The sequence below is a fragment of the Hyperoodon ampullatus genome, assembly GCF_949752795.1.
Source record: "Hyperoodon ampullatus genome assembly, chromosome: 19".
Taxonomy (NCBI): domain Eukaryota; kingdom Metazoa; phylum Chordata; class Mammalia; order Artiodactyla; family Ziphiidae; genus Hyperoodon; species Hyperoodon ampullatus.
Window position 1 is genome coordinate 41,898,430 of NC_136932.1, and position 20,434 is coordinate 41,918,863.

Consider the following 20,434-nt stretch of genomic DNA (forward strand, 5'->3'; position numbering starts at 1 on the left):
AAAGCCAAGCTGAAAGGCCACAGTGGAGGAGGGGACTTTGAAGCACCCAGAGCAGGAGGCTCCGAGCCCCCCAGGGGTGGGGGAAAGAGCCCGCTTGGGCCCAAGAAAACCTCCCTGGACACCTGCTGAAGCAGAGAGGGTCTCACGGGTTTGAACGTGCATGGGGGAAGGATGTGGTGGGAGGCACCTCTGGGTTCCTACCTCAAACCTTGGAGCCTGAGACCACGGGCTGCTGCACAGGGCAGGAAACGCGCCCCGGCCGCAGAGGAACAGGCTGGGCTCCTCGTGCAAGGATGACACGTGCCTCTCTCTCCCTCACGTTGTTTCTCTGTAAGTTGTAACAGCCAGGGCTGGCAGCATCATGGACTTGGCCGCTGCAGTGGGGTGGAGTGGAATGTAACGAAGGCCTTCCCCCTGGGCGGCATGGGAATAGATTCTGAGGACAGAGATGAGTTACAGCTGGGTGAAGCCAGGAGATGGGCTGCACTCAGCCCAGGTGTAATAGGGTCCCTGAGGCTGTCAGCTGATGGTGAGCTCAGTTATAGTTTAGTTTGCCAGCCACGATAAACCTGGAGATCAAGAGACCACCCACCATGGTGGAGGTGGTTAAAGGGACGGGCGGCAGAGGCAGCTCAGACGGGGCCCCGGGCCCCCGGCATTGCGTGACTGTGATATGGGTGGCAACCTTGGGTTCTGCAGTGAATAGCCTGTGCAGCTGTACATGGTGGTCTCTCAAGAACTCACAGTCTAGGTGGGAACAAAAGCCAGGGATAAGTGTAGGTATCCAGTGGTGAGGGCTTCCTGGAGGGCTTGGAGGGGCTCAAGGTGCTCCTTCTTTTGGGAAGCCTTCCTGAGGAGCTGGCACTTGGGAAGATTGCTCTGCAGGAAAAGGAGCTGAAAGGCATTGCAAGCGGAAGAAACAGCTTGGGCCAAGGCCCAAAGGAGGAAGGAGAGCTGAGGCTACTCCAGGCCTGCACCTACCCCGCCAAGACGTGGTCGGGTTGGATCCCAGTTCTGAGCCCACTTTTGCGGGGGAGCAGAGAATAAGGTGCTGGGCCCAGGGCTGAGGCTCAGGCTGGGAGGGGTCTGGGGAAAGAGGCAAGGTTGTTGAGCAGGCGACCTAATTGAGGGGCTCAGCTGCACGTGGTCCTCTGCCCCTCAGCCTTGCCCCAGATTAGCCCCTGCATGTGCTGCCTCGGCTGTTGTTCAGTCATCATTTAACAAATGTTTACCAGACCTCTGCTCTGTGCCAGCCACTGTTCCAGGTGCTGGAAATAACATGGCAAACAAGAGAGGCGAGGGGAACTTGGGGAACTTGTGAGGACTTGGACTTGGTTCACTGTTACCAAGCTCCTCTCCCCCTAGACTGTAAGTTTCCTTGGGGAACTTAGAGGCTAGGGGGAGAGACAGATAATAAACAGTAAACAAGTAAACAGGATGCTATCAAACGGGGACAAGTTCTGGGAAGGAAATAAATGGGATGATGCAAAGCAGAGTAACTGGGTTGTGAGGTGAGGCTGGCTGGAGAAAGCGTTTGTGAGGAGGTGACAGTTAAGCGAGGCCAAGGAATGAGGATGAACCAGGTTGCGGGGAGGGGGCACAGCAAGGCAGAGGGCCCAAGCCAGGAAAGAGCTGGGGGCAGCCTGGGAACAGAAGCCAGCCAGTGCGGGGCTAGAGCTCGGAGAGCACGGGAGCAGGAGGGGGGTCTCAGCGGTGGGGAGGTGCCAGATCGTGCAAGGCCCCGGGGGCTGCAGCCAGGGGTATGGACTCCCTGCTTAAGTGCACGGGAGGCAGCTGGAACAAGGGAGTGACATGGTGTAATTTACAAGGGTACATTTATTTTAGTTTTCATTTTATTTAAACAAATATTTATTTATTATTTACTTATTTGCCTGCACCGGGTCTTAGCTGAGGCACGTAGGATCTTCACTGCGGCATGCATGCGGGATCTAGTTCCCCGACCAGGGATTGAACCTGGGCCCCCTGCATTGGGAGCTCAGAGTCTTACCCACTGGACCACCAGGGAAGTCCCAAGAGCAAATTTAAAAAACAAACAACAGAAAAAATAACAAGGGGCTATGACTACACACCGGGCAAGATGATGGTGGCAGGGGAAACAGAGAGAAGAGATGCTCTCTGGATATAGTTTGGAGGAAAAACCAACAGGGTTTACTGATGGATTTGATGAAGGGGATGAGTGAAAAGACGAAGCAAGGGTGCCCCCAGGCTTTGGACTTCAGTGTGGTGCCATGTATTGTGTCAGGGAAGATGGAACGGTTCAGTTCAGGCAAGGGAGAACAAGACCATAGTTCTGTTTCAAACATTCTAAGTTGAGATGCCTATTAGACAATGGGCAGTTGTTTATTTATTAGTTTCCTAGGGCTGCTGTAACAATTCACCACAAACTTAGTGGCTTAAAACAGCACAAATTATTATCTTACAGTTTTGGAGGTCAGATGTCCAAAGTGGGTCTTACTGAATTGAAATCAAGGCATTAGCAGGGCTGTGTTCCTTCTAGAGCCTCAAGGGGAGGATCTGTTTCCTCACTTCCTTTAGGTTCTAGGCGCTGCCTGCATTCCTTTGCTTGTGGCCCCTTCCTCCATTTTTAAAGGGTCTGATAAGGACCCTTGTGATTACATTGGGCCTACCCAGATAATCCAGGATAAATTCCCCAACACAAGATCTTTAACTTAATCTATGAAGTCCCTTTTGCCATAAAAAGTAGCATATTCATGGGCTCTGAGGATTAGGACATGGACTTCTCTGGGCAGGGCAGGTCATTATTCTGCTTTCTAGAGCTGTGCTGGTCTGGCTTCTGGTGGAGGAATGCTAGCATTGCAGATATAAAGGTGGGAATGTCAGCATTGATAGGTGTATTGAAGCCAGGGATTGGAGGGGATCAATCACCAGGGAGAGTGTGTGGGCGAGGAAAACAGGGACCCAGCCCCGGGACACCCGTGACATTTAGAAGTCAGACAGTGAATGAGCAAGCAAAGGAGTTTGAGAAGGAGTGGTGAGAGAGGTCGGGGAATCAAAAAGAAAGTGATTCAAGGGAGAGATGGTTACTTATGCCCTGGGCTGTCGAGAGGTTGAGGAAGATGAGGGCAGAAAGGTGTCCCTTGGATTTGGCAATGTGTGGACCACTGCTGACCTTGACAGGAGCCCTGTCAGGGGTGGAAGTCAGCTTGGGGTGGGGTAAGCTGGGTAGGGCACACACACAGGTGTAGATTTTATTATTATCCTGTCACCCATGGAGATAAGTGAATGATATATTTCATAATTTTTTTAAATGTCAAGTAACGGGAGGTGAGGAAGTGGAAACATGACCTTGTTCCTGGCCCCCAAACCACTGTAACTCATCATGACCTGTCTAATCCCCTTTATAAAGCTTCTCCTTTATAAAGCTTCCCCTTTATAAAGCTTCCCCTTTATAAAGTCCTCTGTGGCTTCCTACTGCCCTCAGCATAAAACCTTGGACTTGGTTCACTGTTACCAAGCTCAGCCTCGGGCCCCTTCCCCAACACCCCCTACTCACAGCTCCTAGGATGGGGAGCTCTCTCCCTGTCTTGGGGCAGCCCTGATCCTCCCTGGGCAGCATGCACACTGAGAATGTTTAGGCTGACGCTGGCTCTCTGCTGTCTCCCTGGGCAGGGGGCAGAGTTTGCCATTGGGAATCACGTCTCCTGAGGCTGCCTTAACCAGGCAGAGGGGCCCAGAACCTCCAGTTCTGACCTGCCCCTAGGAGAGGGGCACAAGTGTGCTCTTCTCAGGAAGTGCTGTCACTGGGGCCAGGTGGGGCAGGTGCCCTTGCAGCCGCTAGGAAGGCAGCACTGTCCCCAACAGAAGCAACTGTGCTGCTGGTGGCTTCCTGGTTCCCCCCACCACCATCAAAGAGCAGCGAGTCTTTATTTACCACCAATGTCACCCCATTTCTGTCAGGGTGAGCCAGCAGGCAGAGAGGGGATGCATTTAGCCATTTCCTGCCTGGAGCTGTGCAAAGGTTGAGCCCATGCCTCCCTCGTAATGCAGATCCACCACCCTGGGCTGGGAGCCTGCCCACCTTTCCAGGTCTGGTCTTCTCCATAGTTTTCCCCACAGGGAACCTGTGGGTCTGTGGGCCTGGAATGGAAGGACTGTGTCTGGGCAGGTAGGGAGGAAAAGGGAATCGCTGACCAGCTCAACTTTGCTGCCTACTCTTTCGCTCAGGCTCCTGGTAACCAGTCCCAGGACCAGCAGGACGGCAGGGCCCCTGTATCAGTGTTCCCTCATTCAGGATGAGCTCCATTGCCAGCCAGTAGGTAAGTCAGCCCCTGCTCCCGGGAATGCTCCCAGGACCTCCTTTCTAGGAATCCCACTCATCCAGCCCAACCATTCCGGTCTCTCCACCCTAGACTCCACCACCAGCCACAGCAAGCCTTCCATCCTGGTGCCCAGTCCCATCCCCACCCAACCCTAACCCCCAACCCACCTTTCCGGACCCAATCCTAACAACAAAAATGAAACCTAAAATGGATGGAGTGCTTACTGAGTCACCTGACACTCTGCTAAGTGGTTCGCGGACTTTTAATCCTCAAAACCACACCATTTTACAGAAGAGAAAGCTACAGTTAAGAGAAGTCCTTTGGTTTCCACTGTGACTAAGGTCACGCATCTGAGCAGCACCACAGATGCAAACCCAACTCCACCCGATTCCAAAACCCAACCTACTGCAACTCACCATGCCTCACTGGATCCCAACCCTCCCCCCGACTCTGACCCTGCAATCTAACTGTGGCCATCCTAGCGCCTAGCATGGGGTCTGCCGTATATTAGGTGCTCAATAATGCTGTTTGAATGAACAAAGGAAGGGACCTAATTCGCTCATTGACCAAACTCTCCCCATCCCGCCCAGCCCAACTGAAGGCCCACTTTGTTGACGACCGCTGGGCCATGTCAGGTGGAGTCCTGGTCTCTGTGGGAGGTGCTGTGTTGAACAACCTCCATCTCTGCCTCAGAAGGGCACATGGTCCAGCAGGGTGACTGAGTGATCCTGGGACTCAAAAATGCAAGTCTCCTGAGGCCCACAGTGGGGCGGGAGGGAAAGGAGCTACACTTCTGCCCCTGGGGATGTCGGGCAGTAACATTCCCCGGAGACAGGACTTTGAGAAGGGGGGAGTTCATTGGATTCTAGGGCCAGCCCCTCAGCCTCTTGCCATTCCTCCCTGGTGCTGCACACGCCTGCCAGCTGGTGCTTCTCTGCCTGCCTGCCCACCAGCCCAGGGGTCCCTGGAGGACCAGCACCAGGTCTCAGTGTTTCTGGATCCCTATCACCATCTGTCGCAGGCTGGGCACAGAGCAGACATCAGGGGCATATGTTGAATGAGACACCGAATGAGCCTGGAAGAGAGGCCTGTCCTTGAAGGCCCCCCCATCCAGCTTGTAGAGGATGCTCTGAGTGGCCAGCTCTTCCTCATGGGGCTTTGACCAAGATGGCCCTGTGCCCTCTGACCTTGGCTCCTGGGTTGCCTCCCAGCATTCCTCCCTCCTTACCTGGGCCTCACTGTTTCAGAGACTGTCCCCAGCCCAAAGGGGAGGTACCGTGGAGTGACAGTTGTCCGGAACCACCACGGTGTTTTGGTGAGTATGCGTGGCGGGGGAGGATGGAGGGCCTTGGGGAGCTGGTGCTACCCCTGCGGTTGACCGTGTGGATTCCAGTCCTGACTGGCGTGTTATTCTCAGGGCTGAGCCCAACTGTATCCCTGGCAGCCCCAGGGCTGACAGCGGCTCTGAGCTGGGTACTCCGTGTGACCCAGCACACTGACCCAGGCAGCGACTCCTACCCCTGGTGAGGGGTGAGCAAGCTGTTCCTGCGTCCCCTGCCTGGTTGAGCCACTGGGTTCTGACGTGGGGGTGTGGGTGTGGCTGTGACGAAGGAGCCTGGGCTGGAGGTGACCCGGGCTTTCCCCTCCTTTTCTCCCCCTCCTCTAGATCTGCATTCAAGTGACGACCCGGAGGCCCCAGAGCCTCAGCTCAGAGCTCACAGGCAACTGCATCCTGCTGGCCCCTGACCTCCGTCCCTGTGCCCAGGTCTACTTCTCTGACCTTGGTAAGGACTGGACCCTCGTTGGACAGCTCTGAAGGGATATCCTGGGGTCTGCAAGAAGAGGCGCCAGCCCGTGGTAGTTGCAGAGGGACACAGAGGCCCGGAGGGGGCAAGGCAGCTTAGGCCCCATGTGAAGGAACCAGGGCAGAGCTAAAGCAGGCTTCCATGGAGGTGAACGAGGAGGCCGTCTGACTCTGAGCTCTTCCATGTGTACTTTTTAAAGAAAAATTACTGGACCCTGATGCCCCTGTGGATGCTGGACACTGCTCCAAGAACAAAAAAAGCAGCATGGAGAACACAGCCAGGCTGCGCCGGGATTTGAAGGTGGAGGAGGAGGAGGAGACAGAGGACGAGGACGAGGAGTCAGCTGGTGAGAAGAGGCAAATCTGGGTCGCTCCCAGAGCTCTCAGAGCTGACTCCCTAGGCTGGCAACCTCCAGGGGTGAGGCGTGCCTAGGTCCAAAAGATGGAGAGCAGTGGCTGGATTCTACAGGCCTGGCCAGTCCCAGCCCTGTCTCTCTCCATCTTACAGATGGGAAAACTGAGGCCCAGAGAGTGGGGGTGCTAGGAGTGACTCATGCAGTAAGTCAGAGCCTGAGCAGGTTCTGGCTCTCTCTCTGCCTCTGAGACAAAGGCTTCACTCTTGGGAGCGGCACTGATGCCCTCCCTGAACTGAGCCCTCAGGGCTTGAACTGGGTGGGTGCCCTTCAGGGCAGGACGAGTTGCCCTCACTCCTGCCCCAGATGCCAAGCCCACTTCTGACCTGTTCCCTGTCTTGGCCCAGGCACTGAGATCGCCATCATCCTGGATGGCTCAGGAAGCATTGATCCCCCAGACTTCCAGAGAGCCAAAGACTTCATCTCCAACATGATGAAGAACATCTATGAGAAGTGCTTTGAGGTGAGCTTCCCTAAGAGTTGGACTCACACAGCTTGTGCGTTATCTACCGCTGTGAACAAACCACCTCAAAACATCCACCAGCGATCTGCTCTCCTTCTATGGGTCGGCTGTTCGGTCTGGGCTCAGCTGGGTGGTTCTTTTGCTGGTCTTGCCTAGAGTTATTCCTGCAGCTGCAGACATCTGGTTGCTTGACTGGACCCTAAGATGCCCTCGCTTGTCTGGACCATGTGTCTCCAGCAGCCCAGCCCAACTCTTTCATGGCAAGCACTTTCCAAACCTCTGATTATATCACATTTGCTGATGTCCCATTGGCCAAAGCAAGTCCCCTGGCCTATCCCGGAGTCAGCATGGAAGAGGGGGACTACACAGGGACATGGACTCAAGGAGAAGTCTGTGATTCACTGGGAGCCATTACTACCACACCTTCCTCCACCCCCACTGGCTTAGAGATTTCCCTCTGCCTGAGCATCTCCTCCTGCCCAGAGACTAGGAGGAACGAGTGGATTCTTCCACTGCTTCCAGGCGGAGCCATCTAAGGGGCAGGGGTGGCCTTGGGCAACTCTGCCAAACTCCTTCCCTCTTGGCCCCTCCCCTGCAGTGCAGCTTTGCCCTGGTGCAATATGGGGAAGTCATCCAGACAGAGCTTGACCTTCAGGACAGCCAAGACGTTACAGCCTCCCTCGCCAGAGTCCAGAACATCACTCAAGTGGGGAATGTCACCAAGACTGCCTCTGCCATGCAGCATGTCCTGTGAGTGTGAGGGCAACAGAATTACCTGTACACCTACTGAGTGCCAGTCCACGGCCCTGCCCAGAGGCTCTGAGGCATCCTACCTGGAGAAGGTGGCTGGACAGACTGTGTAGAGGAGAGGGTCAGGGTTCAGGCTCTTCCTTGGCTGAAAGGGGACATTGTGAGGCCTTCCAACCCAGCCTTGGCTGATAGATGACACCCCAAGACAGTCCTCCAGAAATTCTTCCAAAGACTCCTCCTGCGAGCAGCAGTAGGGCACAGTGCTTATCAGAGGGGCTTAGTGGGCAGGCTCCCTGGGTTCAATCCCAGCTACAGTTAGTACTTGTGAGACCTTGGGCGAGTTGCCTAACCGCTCTATGCTTCAATTTTCTCACTTTTAAAATGAGAATAATAGGGAATTCCCTGGTAGTCCAGTGGTTAGGACTTGGCGCTTTCACTGCTGAGGCCAGGGTTCAGTCCCTGGTCGGGGAACTAAGATCCTGCAAGCTGCAAGGTGTGGCCAGTAATAATGATAAATAATAATAAGAATAATAGTACTTGCCTTAAAATATGTACGGTGCATACCAGAGTGCCTGGCATCTAAGTTCTATGTAAATCTTAGCCACTGTTTTTTTTTTTGTTTTTTTTTTTTGGCGGTACGCAGGCCTCTCACTGTTGTGGCCTCTCCCGTTGCGGAGCACAGGCTCTGGACACACAGGCTCAGCGGCCATGGCTCACGGGCCTAGCCGCTCCGCGGCATGTGGGATCTTCCCAGACCCGGGCACGAATCGTGTGCCCTGCATCGGCAGGCGGACTGTCAACCACTGCGCCACCAGGGAAGCCCCTTAGCCACTGTTTTTAATATCATTATTATTCCCACACATACACACGAGGAATAGACTCCAGTGCTGTCCAGCACCTTTCTTTTTCTTTTTTTAAAAATAAATTTATTTACTTACTTATTTTTGGCTGCATTGGGTCTTCGTTGCTGTGCACTGGCTTTCTCTAGTTGTCCAGCACCTTTCTATTGGGAGCAGGTGAGGGGTAAGAACACCTGTGTTGCAGCCTCACCTCCACCCGCGCAGCTGTGTACCCAGGGACATCACCACCCCTCTTTGAGCCTTTGTTCTCCCAGGAGGGCTCCTTAATCCTCTTCAATTCTAAAACAGGTCAGTGAATAAAATCTCCCCAGGGTTCAGTCATCCCTTTGGCAAAGTTCTCTCCCTTTACTCTCCCCGATTTAGAGACAACATCTTCACACCAAGCCATGGCTCCAGAGAAAAGGCATCCAAGGTCATGGTGGTGCTCACTGATGGGGACATATTCGGGGACCCCCTCAACCTCACAACTGTCATCGACTCCACAAAGATGCAAGGTGTTGAGCGCTTTGCCATTGGGGTAAGAACCAGGAGCTGGGGGATACCTCGTGACCCTGTACAGCCTGGGGTGGGGAGAAGCCAGGGCTCCTAGAAGGGCTTCAGTAAGCAGCTTGCCCAAACCCTGCTGCGCTCACAAACACTCACCAACTTCTCTTCTTTCAGCCCCCGTGTCCCATGCACCCCGCACTCCCCCACCCCACTCAGGGTCTTCCCCGCAGACGGCTCATTTCCCAGTGGTGGTCACAGCTCACTTGCCCAGCAGTGATGGGGAGAGCAGTGGACACCCTGGGAGCCCACAGGAGGGGTGTCAGGGAAGGTTCCAGGAGGAGCGGGTGCTGAGCTGAGTCTCGGAGGACAAAGAGGAGTAGCTGACTTAGGGCACAGCGGAGGCAGGAAGGGCTCTGCAGGCAGAGGGAATAGCGTGGGCAGGGGTGAGGAGCCCGGTGTGTTCAGGAAAACACACGTAGAGTGTGTGGGAGAACAGGGAGCAGGGAGAGAAGGAGGGAGGTGATGGGGGGCCCTGAAGGCCAGACGGAGGGGCTCAGCTCTCTCTCTGGGCCTGGAGAGCCCTCGCGGTGCTGGCCCACTGACCCAGGGCCTCTGTGCAGGTGGGAGATGCATTTAATAAAACTAGGGCGTACAACGAGCTGAAGCTGATCGCCTCGGACCCCGATGAGGACCATGCCTTCAAGGTGACCAACTACTCAGCGCTGGATGGGCTGCTGAGCAAACTGCAGCAGAGCATCATTAGCGTGGAAGGTGAGGCTCCAGGTCCCTGGCCACCCTGTGGCAACCCCCTCGGCATTCAGCAGGAGGCCCGAGGCCCGCGCTCCAGCCCTACTCCTGTCCTCCCTCCATGTGGCACTCTGGCAACTCCTGTCACCTCTCTGAGCCTCAGCTGTTCCATCTCTAAAAAGGCAACAATATCCCCAGCCTTCCTCACTTCCCCCAAATTCCGTGAAACTCTGATGAGAAGCTCTTTCTGGTGCGGGAGGAAGAAGGGTGACTGGGGCATGATTCCTGCTCCCAGGAGCTCCCAGGTGAGGAAACTGAGGCCCAGGAAGAGGGAGGGGATGGCCCTCTTCCCAGCTATGCTGCCAGTAGCTGCTAAAGCAGGACCCAGATCTCAACTCCAACCTGATGCTCGTCCCATCCTACCAGAACATCCTTCCCTCTGGGAGGAGGCCAAGCCGGACCCTTCCCCGACTTGGTTTCTCCCTTCACCTCGGCCCACAGCAGTCTCACTGGGCTTCTTGGCTTCCAGGCACGGTCGGAGATGCCCTCCACTACCAGCTGGCACAGGTTGGGTTCAGCGCCCAGATCCTGGACGAGGTACGTGGCCGACTCAGCACCAGGTAGGCTCTCCACAGAGGAGGGGCCCCGGCGACTCCCAGGGACTCAGGGTCCCCTGGCTCTCAGTGCCCTCCTGTGGTGAGGCCTCTGAAGGAGCCAATTTAAGATTTTTTTTTTATAGAGACTTTTTGATGTGAACCATTTTTAAAGTCTTTATTGAATTTGTTACAATATTGCTTCTGTTTTGTATTTTGGTTTTTTTGGCCCCGAGGCATGTGGGATCTTAGCTCCCCAACCCGGGATCAAACCTGCGCGCCCTGCATTGGAAGGCAAAATCTTAACCATTGGACCACCAGGGAAGTCCCATGAAAGAGCCATTTTAGGACAAAGGAAAACACTTCTGTGTGCTCGCCCTAACCTGGACCTTTGAGGTCAAGGAGAGAATGGCCCTGTTTATAACAGGAGGTCATGTCGTCCTGCGCTCAAGGATTAAACAGCTTCCTTAACACAGACTGGTAACACCCAGGCCTGGGTGGGCTTGCCTACCAAGCCGGGTACTTCTCCCCACCAGAGGCCCTGTTCCCCACAGATGGGGAGGGATACGGGCAGTGAGGACACCGTCCTTGCATGTGGTGGAAGTGCGGTTAGCATGTCACTTGACACAGGTGGGCCTTGGGTGCCAGACTCAGGCTGTGCAGACTTGGAGGGCATGAGCCCCATTTTGCTCAGTCATACTTTTTTTTTTTTTTTTAATTTATTTATTTTTGGCTGTGTTGGGTCTTTGTTGCTGCACGCAGGCTTTCTCTAGTTGCGGCAAGTGGGGGATTCTCTTGCAGAGCACGGGCTCTAGGCACACAGGCTTCAGTAATTGTGGCACGAGGGCTCACTAGTTGTGGCTCACAGGCTCTAGAGCGCAGGCTCAGTAGTTGTGGAGCACTGGCTTAGTTGCTGTGCGGGATGTGGGATCTTCCTGGACCAGGGCTCGAACCTATGTCCCCTGCATTGGCAAGCGGATTCTTAACCACTGTGACACCAGGGAAGTCCCTCAGTCATACTTTTTTTTTTTTTTTTTTTTTTTTTTGGCGGTACACGGGCCTCTCACTGTTGTGGCCTCTCCCGTTGCGGAGCACAGGCTCCGGACGCGCAGGCTCAGCGGCCATGGCTCACGGGCCCAGCTGCTCCGCGGCATGTGGGATCTTCCCAGACCGGGGCACGAACCCGTGTCCCCTGCATCGGCAGGCGGACTCTCAACCACTGCGCCACCAGGGAAGCCCAGTCATACTTTTTTAAATGCTCAACATCTGGGCCCTGGGTTGGATTTCTGCCCCAGGGGTTGCTGGTACTGGAGGGACAGCTGCCCTGACAGGATCATGGGTACAAGGCAGGAACCCAGTGTTTGCCTCTTGCCTTCCTCCTGCGTCTCTGGCCGGGTGCATTGAATGCCCCTCATCCCCCCTGCAGGGTTTGCTGTGCTGGCAGGTAGACCCGAGGCCACCCTGGCTGGCCCTGGGTCCCTCCCGCTCAGATGGCCGCCAACCCTTGTCTCCTGCAGGGGCAGGTGCTGCTCGGTGCTGTAGGGGCCTTCGACTGGTCGGGGGGCACGCTGTTCTACAACATGAGCAGCCGCAAGGGCCGCTTCCTGAACCAGACGGCAGTGGATGCCAAGGCTGTGCAGTACAGCTACCTGGGTGAGGGCGGGGCCTGGAGGCTACCTGGGTGTGGGCGGGGCCTGTACAGGGACACAGGCTGCAGTGCGCTTCCTAGCTGGGGAGGGCCCAGGTCCATCACATGGACTGAGGGAAGGGCCCCAGTTAGGGAGCCTGAGGCTGAGAATTAGGCCTGCTTGGTACCAAAGCGCCAGGGCCCGGCAGCTGCCTAGGGAGGTAGGGCCTCTCCATTAGTAATGGCGGTGGGTGACCCTTCACCCCTCCTCAGTCTTCATGCACTGCGTTTGTGATGAACATGGGTGATGAATGTGTGTGGAGTGTATTTTGAGTGAAGCTGTATGTATGATCGTGTGTGTCTATCCCATCTATGTGGTGGGACACACGTGTGTGAGCAGCCGGATGGGTAAGTGGAGCCACCGCTGATGATTTTAAAAGGATGAGAAAGATAGTCTCTCCATTTTTGCCTCCCTGCCCAAGCTACTTCGAAGTCCTGGCTAGGAAGGTGGGGGGGCCAAAGGAATGGCCCGGTGGGAGATCCTGATCACAGTTCCCCATCTGCCCCCCCAGGTTACTCGGTGGCTGTGCTGCACAAGGCCTGTGGCCTCTCCTATGTGGCAGGGGCTCCACGGCACAAGCAGCGAGGGGCTGTGTTTGAGCTCCGGAAGGAGGGCAAAGAGACCAACTTTGTACCAGTGCTGGAGGGCGAGCAGGTACTGCTGGAGAAGGACCCCCACCCCCGTTATTACAGATGGGGATCTGGAGGTCCCAGAGGGAACGGGGTGGGCTCCAGGGCACACAGTGGGTTGGGGACCCAGCCTGGGCAGAACTCAGACAGAACTCAGCCTCTGCCCCGGCTCTGCGTGTCTGAGCGCCAGCTGGTTTCCCACATCATGGGGGATCAGGCTGTTCACCCAGTCTCCTGTGTTATTCTGCTGAACAAATTGATCTGGTCTGACCCAAATTTGGTGGTCCAGGAAGAGCAAGAGCAGAGGTCTAGCTTTGCTGAGGGGTCTGGCGGTGGGGGCGTGCCTCCCTGGCACTCCTGTGAGTTGCGTTCCCTCTGGCCTGTAGATGGGGTCCTATTTTGGCTCTGAGCTGTGCCCTGTGGACGTCGACATGGATGGGACCACAGACTTGTTGCTGGTGGCCGCCCCGTTTTACCACGTTCAAGGCGAGGAGGGCAGAGTCTATGTGTATCGTGTGAACAAGCAGGTGGGAAAGTCATCATCTTCGCAAGTTGGCTGAGGCTGTGGCTGCTCAGCCTGGGGCTGAGGCGACAGAGGCTGGGAACGCCCCGGCCCTGCCTTGCACCAGAGGGCGGTGATGGGGAGCTCAGGGTGGATGGCAGCCTGGTGGGGCGACTGCTCCCCTCCATCCCCTCCCCGACTTTCTTACTTTCCCCACCCATCATCTCATGTTGATGATGATGACATCGCAAATAGCTGCACGGTTGACAAAGCACATCCTGTCTGTGATCTCACTTGTTTCTCACAGTAACTATGGGAGGTAGCTGTTACTCCCATTTTACAGATGAGACAGTTGAGGCTCAGTGATGTTGAGACTTGCTCCAGTTTACAGAGCAAGTGTGTGGTGGAGCCAAGGCGAGAAGCCAGGCCTCCTGATCGCCACCCCAGTACCCCAGTCACGGGAGCAGAGGAGTGCAGCCCTTGGTCCTGAACTGCAAGGCAGGGGGACCCCAGCTTCACCACCCACTCACTGTGCAGACCTGGGAAGGTCTCTTGCCTCTTCTGAGCCACAGACTCCCTCCCTGCTGGAGAATCAGAATCAACAAGTCCTTGAGCATGCTTCCTGGGGTGGCAGTGGGGTGGGCACCCCGCATCCCTGTCTTGAGGGCTGAGCTGCCTCTCTGCCTTACAGGATGGTTCCTTCTCCTTGGTACGCACGCTGAGTGGGCGCCCCGGGTTAACTTATGCGCGATTTGGCTTTGCCATGGCGACAGTCGGGGACATCAGTCAGGATGAGCTCATAGATGTGGCCATCGGGGCCCCCCTGGAAGACTTTGGGGCAGATGATGGTGTAGGCTTCGGCAGCGTGTACATCTACAATGGACACTCTACCAACCAGCTGGTTGACCTCTCTACCAACCAGCCACAGGTGATCCGCAGGGCTCTCTCTTTCCTCTACTCTGGGACTCTGACCTTCCCCAGATATGATGGCCTGAGTCCCAAGCCAGCTCCAGTCCTAAGTGCCAGGCAGGTGCCAGGGGGTTGAAGGACAGAAGTCACTTGGAGGTTCTCACCTCAGACCCTTCCAGTGGGGCTAGAGGTTGTGGCAACATCCATGTACTTTCCTGACCTGTGACTCCCTCCTTCTTTGGCATTCCTGACCAGGGACCTGCCTCAGATCCTCTTTCCTCTCTCTGTCCCTTCTCTGGCTCCTGTCTCCCACCCAACCCCTCCCCCCACCCCAAGCCTAGCTCTCACCCCCCAGGAATCCATTGCCAACTTCCACGCTACATCTCTTATGGGCACTTTCACTCACATCCAGCTGCAGTTTCTCTCCAAGCTTCAGTCCTGTGTGTCCAGCTGCTCCTGAGCCCCTCACCTGGATGGCCTCCAGCATCTCACTCTCAGGATGCCCAACTGAGAGCATCCTCTTCCCCTAGACCTGCTGCTCCCCTGGGCCCTACCCCTCCGCTGCTCACAGCAGAAACCCAGGCTAGTCCCAGACCTCAGCTCAGCCTGTCAGCCTCTGCCTCCTAAAGATCCTACTGTCTCCCAAATCCAGCCCCTCCTCTCCATCCCCACCACTCCTGCCCTGGCTCCTTCCTCTTCCCCATCTTCCACCCTGTGCTTCAGTGGTGTTTCTGAAATGTAGTTCAGAGCCACGCTCGCCTCAGCCCCACAGGAGGACTGCTTGTGCCCAGTTCTCCCTGTGCCCACTGCACTGACCCCTGACTGTTTCCTGGGACGACCCTACTCTTCCCCAACCCCTGCTCTCCTTACTCTCCCTGCCAAGCCCCACCCCCCTGCAAGCCTCCCTGGGAGAACCTTGATGTTTTCTTTCCAGTTCCTCAGCTGAGGGCTCCCTGGGGTGGGGACAAAGGCTAATCTGCTGATTGAATTAAACCAAAAGGAAACCCCTTTACCTCCCTGACACCTTGTGTTTCTCTATCTACAGAGGATCAGAGCCTCAGTGGTGGCCCCAGGACTCCAGTACTTCGGCACATCGGTGGCAGGTGGCTTAGATTTCAGTGGCGACGGCCTTGCCGACATCACTGTGGGCGCTCTGGGCCAGGCGGCTGTGCTCCGGTAGGGGTCTGCTCTGCCTTCTGGCAGCTTCACCCAGTTGCCCTGCCCTAAGTGACCTCCTGAAGGCACCAGGCACTGATGGGAGGGAGTAAGTGCAGTGGTTAAGGGCACTGGCTCTGCCTAGCTGGCTTTGAACCTCCGCTTGCACTTAACGGTGTGCCCTTGGGCAGAATTTCTAAGTCCCAATTTTCTTATCTATAAATGGGAATAACAATGCACCTACCTCTCAGAGTTATGAGGACTGAGAGGATCAATGCAAAGTATTTAGCATGGTGCTCAGTGATGGCTGCTATTATTACTATCATTAATTTCAGAGCTTCTGTGCTCCATCCCTAAGTGAGTGATCTAGTCCCATGGCTATAAATAATCTGGCAGGGCACCAATCTGCCCTGTGCTCTCCGCGAAGCTGCAGACTCGGCTGTTTATTCAAAACAAAAAAGGGGGACTTCCCTGGCGGTCCAGTGGTTAGGACTCGGTGCTTTCACTGCAGAGGACGTGGGTTCAGTCCCTGGTCAGGGAACTAAGATCACGCAAACCCCATGGGGCGGCCAAAAAAAAAAAGGACTCACTCCCACCCACCCTTCATTCTCCCCACCTGCCCCTCCCGGGCTTCCCATCTCAGCAAAGGGTGCCATTTGTTCAGGATAAAAACCCAAGAGTCAGCCTTGACTCCTCTTTTTCCTTTCCCTGCCATCCCATCAACAAGTTTTTGTTGGCTCTGCCTCCAAAGTACTTCCTAGTAGTTCATGACCTTGTCACCTCTCGCCTGGACCACTGCCATGGCGTCCTTCCCTGCTGCCACTCCCTGTGCTCCGTTCTCCACACAGCAGCCAGAGAGACCCTTTCATTCTGCTGCTCAAAACCCCTCAGTGGTTCCCACTTAGAGTAAAATCGAAATTCCTTACCATGGCCTGGCCCTGCAGACCCCTCCATCCCTGCCACTAGTTACTACTCTCTGTCTCACTAATTGTGCCCCAGTTATGCTGACTTTTGTGTTCCTCAGACAAAGCAAACTCATTCCTACCACAGGGCCTTTGTATCAGCTGTGCTTTCTGCCTGTAATGCAGTTCCCCTAGATCTTCACAGAATGGGCTCTTTCTCGGTAACAGAGCTCAACTTAAATGTCTCCTCATTTGTGAGGCCATCCCTGACCACCAGCTAAGTAGCTCCCAGTCTCTATTACCTTATCCTATTTTATTTATTTATTTAGTTATTTTTTGGCCACATTGCGCGGCATGCAGGATCTCAGTTCCCTGACCAGGGGTCAAACCCGGGCCCCCTGCAATGGAAGCACAGAGTCTTAACCACTGGACTGACAGGGAAGTCCCAATCCTATTTTATTTTTATCATAGCATTTCCTGTACATAGGATTTTCCTGTTTCTTCTTGTTTATTTGCTTGTTGTCTGTTTTCCCACTAGAGCAGGGCTTATCTCTTTCCCTATAGTATCCTGAAGACTCAGAACAGCACTTGGCATAAGAGAGGTGTTCAATATATATTCACTGAATGAAGGAAAGAGCTCAGGCACTGATCCAGAAGTCCTATGGTCCCTTCTCATGGTCCTCTTTGCTGTCTTGTTTAGCTCAAGACCTGTGGTTCGTCTGAAGCTGTCCATGACCTTCACCCCCAAGGCACTGCCCATTGGCTTCTACAGCAATGTGAATGTGAATTTGTGTTTTGAAATCAGCTCTGTGTCCCCAGCTGCTGAGTCAGGTAACAGGCAGCCTAGCTGACCCATCCAGTGCTGTGGTCAGTCCCTGCTGGCTTCAGTGGGGGGCAGGAAAAGAGGGCTGGGTGGGGGCGGGGTGTTATGAAATCCCTCTATTAGACTTTAGCTCCTTTGACCTTAGGTTCAGTTTAATGGGAACCACCCCGGAAAAGGGTGATCTGCTGTCAAGTCCACACTCTGAAGGGGTCTCTCTGACCCTGTTGGGAAAAGGGGCACTGGATCCCTTCCTTGGGTTGAAGGGTTGAGTTTCTGAAAGAAGACTCAGAAAAAGGCCAGCACTTCTCCATCTCCACCTACTGTGCCCACGCCTGTGCGTGTGTGTGTAGGGCTCCCGAGAAGTGCCTGTCCTCTTTCTCCCTGATTTACATCTTCTTCCCTTCCCTGCTCACCGTGTCTCCCTGGCCCAGGGGGATTGGATAACCTGCCGGAGGCCTGGCCTCCCTTCCCATCCCCTTAGTTGGCACTGGTTGGGAGAACTTCCAGAAGGCATGGCTTTCACAGCCCAGGTACTCACTGCCAACCCAAGAGATCCCTGCCAGAACAATCCCCCAGCAACCGTCCCCAGGGCTTAATCTCTCAGTAACAATCCTGGAGATGTCTTCCTGCAGGTCAGAATGTGCTCTCCCAGGTGGACTGGCTTTACTGCAAGAGTCCATGATCAAATCTGTTAATTAGAAAAGGGCAGGCCTATCGGTTCCAGCTGTATAGGCTGAAAGGTTCAGGCCACAGAGCCCGAATGGCAGCTGCTGGGTGGCTGTGTGACACTGGGAGGGTGTCTTTCACTCTCTGGGCCCTGGTTTCTTTTCTCCACAGTAAGGGAGCTGGCCCAGGTAGTCTACAAGGTGCTTCCAGCTCTGCTATCCTCAGGTTTTACTCTGTGGTTTCTCTCTCCATTCCTTGACTTTTTGCTCCTCCTCATTTCCCCCCTCAATACCATCCTCCTCCCTAAGCGCTTCTTCCCCTAGGGAAGACTGACTCAGCCCCTGGGATGTGCTGCTCCAGGTTTGGGGCTGGCGCACTGAGGGACCCTAGCTGGGTGCCAGAAGACATGAGAAAAAAGTACCTTTGAAATGAAGAAGAAACTTGGGGAAGTGCCTACATGGGGGCACCACTCAGGAGGGACTCATGGGAGGGCCCTCTGTCTGGGGCTTGCCCACCCCAGTCTCATCAGGAAGACCTGGTCTTCATTCCCAGGCCTCAAAGAGACCTCTCTGAACTTCACTTTGGACGTGGATGTGGTGAAGCAGAGGAAAAGGCTGCAGTGTTCAGATGAGAGGCTGTGTCAGAGCTCCCTTAGGGACTGGGGCACGGGCCCCCACCTCTGTGAGCCCTTCCTGCTGGTTCCCACAGAGGGACAGGTAAGTGGAGGAGTTTCCCAAAAAGTCTAGAGGGGTCTGTATTGTTGAGAAAAGAACTGAGGTGCATGCAATGAAGCACACGTACCCATACACACAAATGAGGCAACTGAAATAATCATAATAGATTAAGAACCAGATGATGGGGGAATTCCCTGGCAGACCAGTGGTTAGTACTCTGTGCTTTCACTGCTGAGGGCCCGGATTCAATCCCTGGTCAGGGAACTAAGATCCCACAAGCGGCGCGGTGCAGCCAAAAAAAAAAAGAACCACGTGATGGCATGGGAGGTGGGAGGTGGGAGTTATGGTACCAGAAATCCAAATTAAAGAAACCTACCGAGGGACTTCCCTGGCGGTCCAGTGGTTAAGACTCCTCACTTCCACTGCAGGGGGCGTGGGTTCGATCCCTGGTCGGGAACTAAGATCCCGCATGCTGTGCAGAGTGGCCAGAAAAAAAAGAAACCTACCAAAATCGAACACTAAGTAGATCTCTGAGCTTCCTAGAAACTGGACAAAAAGAGAAATTCTCTAATTGCTGACATTTTTCTTGGTAATAAATTGGGAATTACAGGGCCCCCTCCCTCACCTGATAATAAAAGTGGGGCAGAGGGCCCTTGCGTGAGTCAACATCAGAAAACCTGCACGAGAAAAAGGAGAAATAGAAAGACAAAAGTTGTGATTTACAAAAGTTTACTCCTGACAAGTGTGCCTAGAGACATGAAAAATGTATTTGTCAGGACCCAGAGCCTGACAGGACCCAGAGTTGTGGACCTAAAAGGATCATTTATTCCAATAAACTCGTAAATTATGCTTCTGACTACACATCTGTTCCCATGTCTGTTGATTGTTAAATGGATTGAGAACGAGTTTCTAGCACATCTATGGCTTCCTTAAATACAAGCATAACTACCTTTTCTACCTGGGAATCGTGCTCACCTACTCTGAGGTGTTCAAAGCTCCCACCTGGAAAAAGTCTCAATAAACAAAGAGAATGGCAAACAGCATCCCAGGCCATCTCCTGGCCTTCAGTTTTTATTTCTCTGGTATATCCTCTGTGTTGCTTGGAGAAGGATCTTGGTAAACACAGATGTGACCGTGACTCTTCCCTTTCGTGGCTCCCCTTTGTACTCTGAATAAAGCCCAGGCCAGTTTTTAACTCCTAATGGCCAGAATCCCGTTGTGATTGGGGCAGGAACCCTAAGGAGTTACGATGCCCGAGGCCATGGCAAATCAAGGGAGATTTTCCCAGTGCTCTTGGCAGCCTGGCTTATTTGGAAGAGGCTTAGGAATCCTGGCTTACCACTTTCATTGTTTATTTCTTATTGTGACTACATCAAAGTTAAAGGTATTCTCCTTGTCATCTTCTCCCCCACATCCAACTCCAACCCTGCATTCCTTGGTGACTCTGCAGCTCTGTCAAGAGGACTGCTTCTCCAACATCAGTGTCAAGGTCAGCTACCAACTGCAGACCCCTGAGGGCCGGAGGGACCATCCCCAGCCTATCCTGGACTTCTATGCTGAGCCCTCTGCCATTTTCCAGGTGACTCAGCTAGGACCAGACTCTCCTGGGAGCCATCCCCCTAAAAGTACCTGCTCCCCTATCTTCAAAGAACGTTAAAGTTGGGAGGGTCTTCAGACAGCATTTAGGCCCCTCACTGTACACATGGGGTTATAGAGTTCCTGAGATGGTGTTAATTTGCCCAGGACCTCACTGGTGGGTAATACACGTCTCCAAACCACTCCCAAGGCTCGTTCTTTTATGTTCACAAAAAGTGCCTGCTACATATTTAATGAAACGTATGAATACATTACCCACCTTGGCAAGAGTCTCTGATAACGGTGTAGTGAGGGTCCTGTGTGGGGACTGGACTGGAGCCCACCTCCCCCGCGCTGCAGAAAGGATGCCCTTTGGCATACCTGCCTGTCCAGGTCCTGCCCAGGCCTTCAGGCTGAATGGCCCACCAGACCTATACCCTAGCAGATGGATAGTGTCCAAAAAACTTTTCTCATAACTACAGGAAATTAGAGAG

General features: G+C 54.3%; 1 protein-coding gene across 3 annotated transcripts in view; it reads left to right on the plus strand.

Moving 5' to 3' along the window:
- ITGAE (integrin subunit alpha E) overlaps window positions 1-20,434 on the plus strand; it is a gene marked incomplete at its 5' end in the record, with an annotated part of 59,039 nt that overhangs the window by 16,772 nt on the left and 21,833 nt on the right. For all 3 annotated transcript variants that reach the window (XM_079726087.1, XM_079726089.1, XM_079726088.1), the window contains 17 exons: window positions 4,207-4,298; window positions 5,549-5,616; window positions 5,968-6,085; window positions 6,306-6,452; window positions 6,866-6,981; window positions 7,580-7,731; window positions 8,955-9,108; window positions 9,698-9,848; window positions 10,354-10,421; window positions 11,935-12,070; window positions 12,617-12,759; window positions 13,121-13,261; window positions 13,928-14,164; window positions 15,191-15,321; window positions 16,903-17,033; window positions 18,244-18,407; window positions 19,816-19,944. In XM_079726087.1, the coding sequence (XP_079582213.1) occupies window positions 4,207-4,298; window positions 5,549-5,616; window positions 5,968-6,085; window positions 6,306-6,452; window positions 6,866-6,981; window positions 7,580-7,731; window positions 8,955-9,108; window positions 9,698-9,848; window positions 10,354-10,421; window positions 11,935-12,070; window positions 12,617-12,759; window positions 13,121-13,261; window positions 13,928-14,164; window positions 15,191-15,321; window positions 16,903-17,033; window positions 18,244-18,407; window positions 19,816-19,944 (2,278 nt within the window). The remainder of the gene's footprint in view (window positions 1-4,206; window positions 4,299-5,548; window positions 5,617-5,967; window positions 6,086-6,305; window positions 6,453-6,865; window positions 6,982-7,579; window positions 7,732-8,954; window positions 9,109-9,697; window positions 9,849-10,353; window positions 10,422-11,934; window positions 12,071-12,616; window positions 12,760-13,120; window positions 13,262-13,927; window positions 14,165-15,190; window positions 15,322-16,902; window positions 17,034-18,243; window positions 18,408-19,815; window positions 19,945-20,434) is intronic.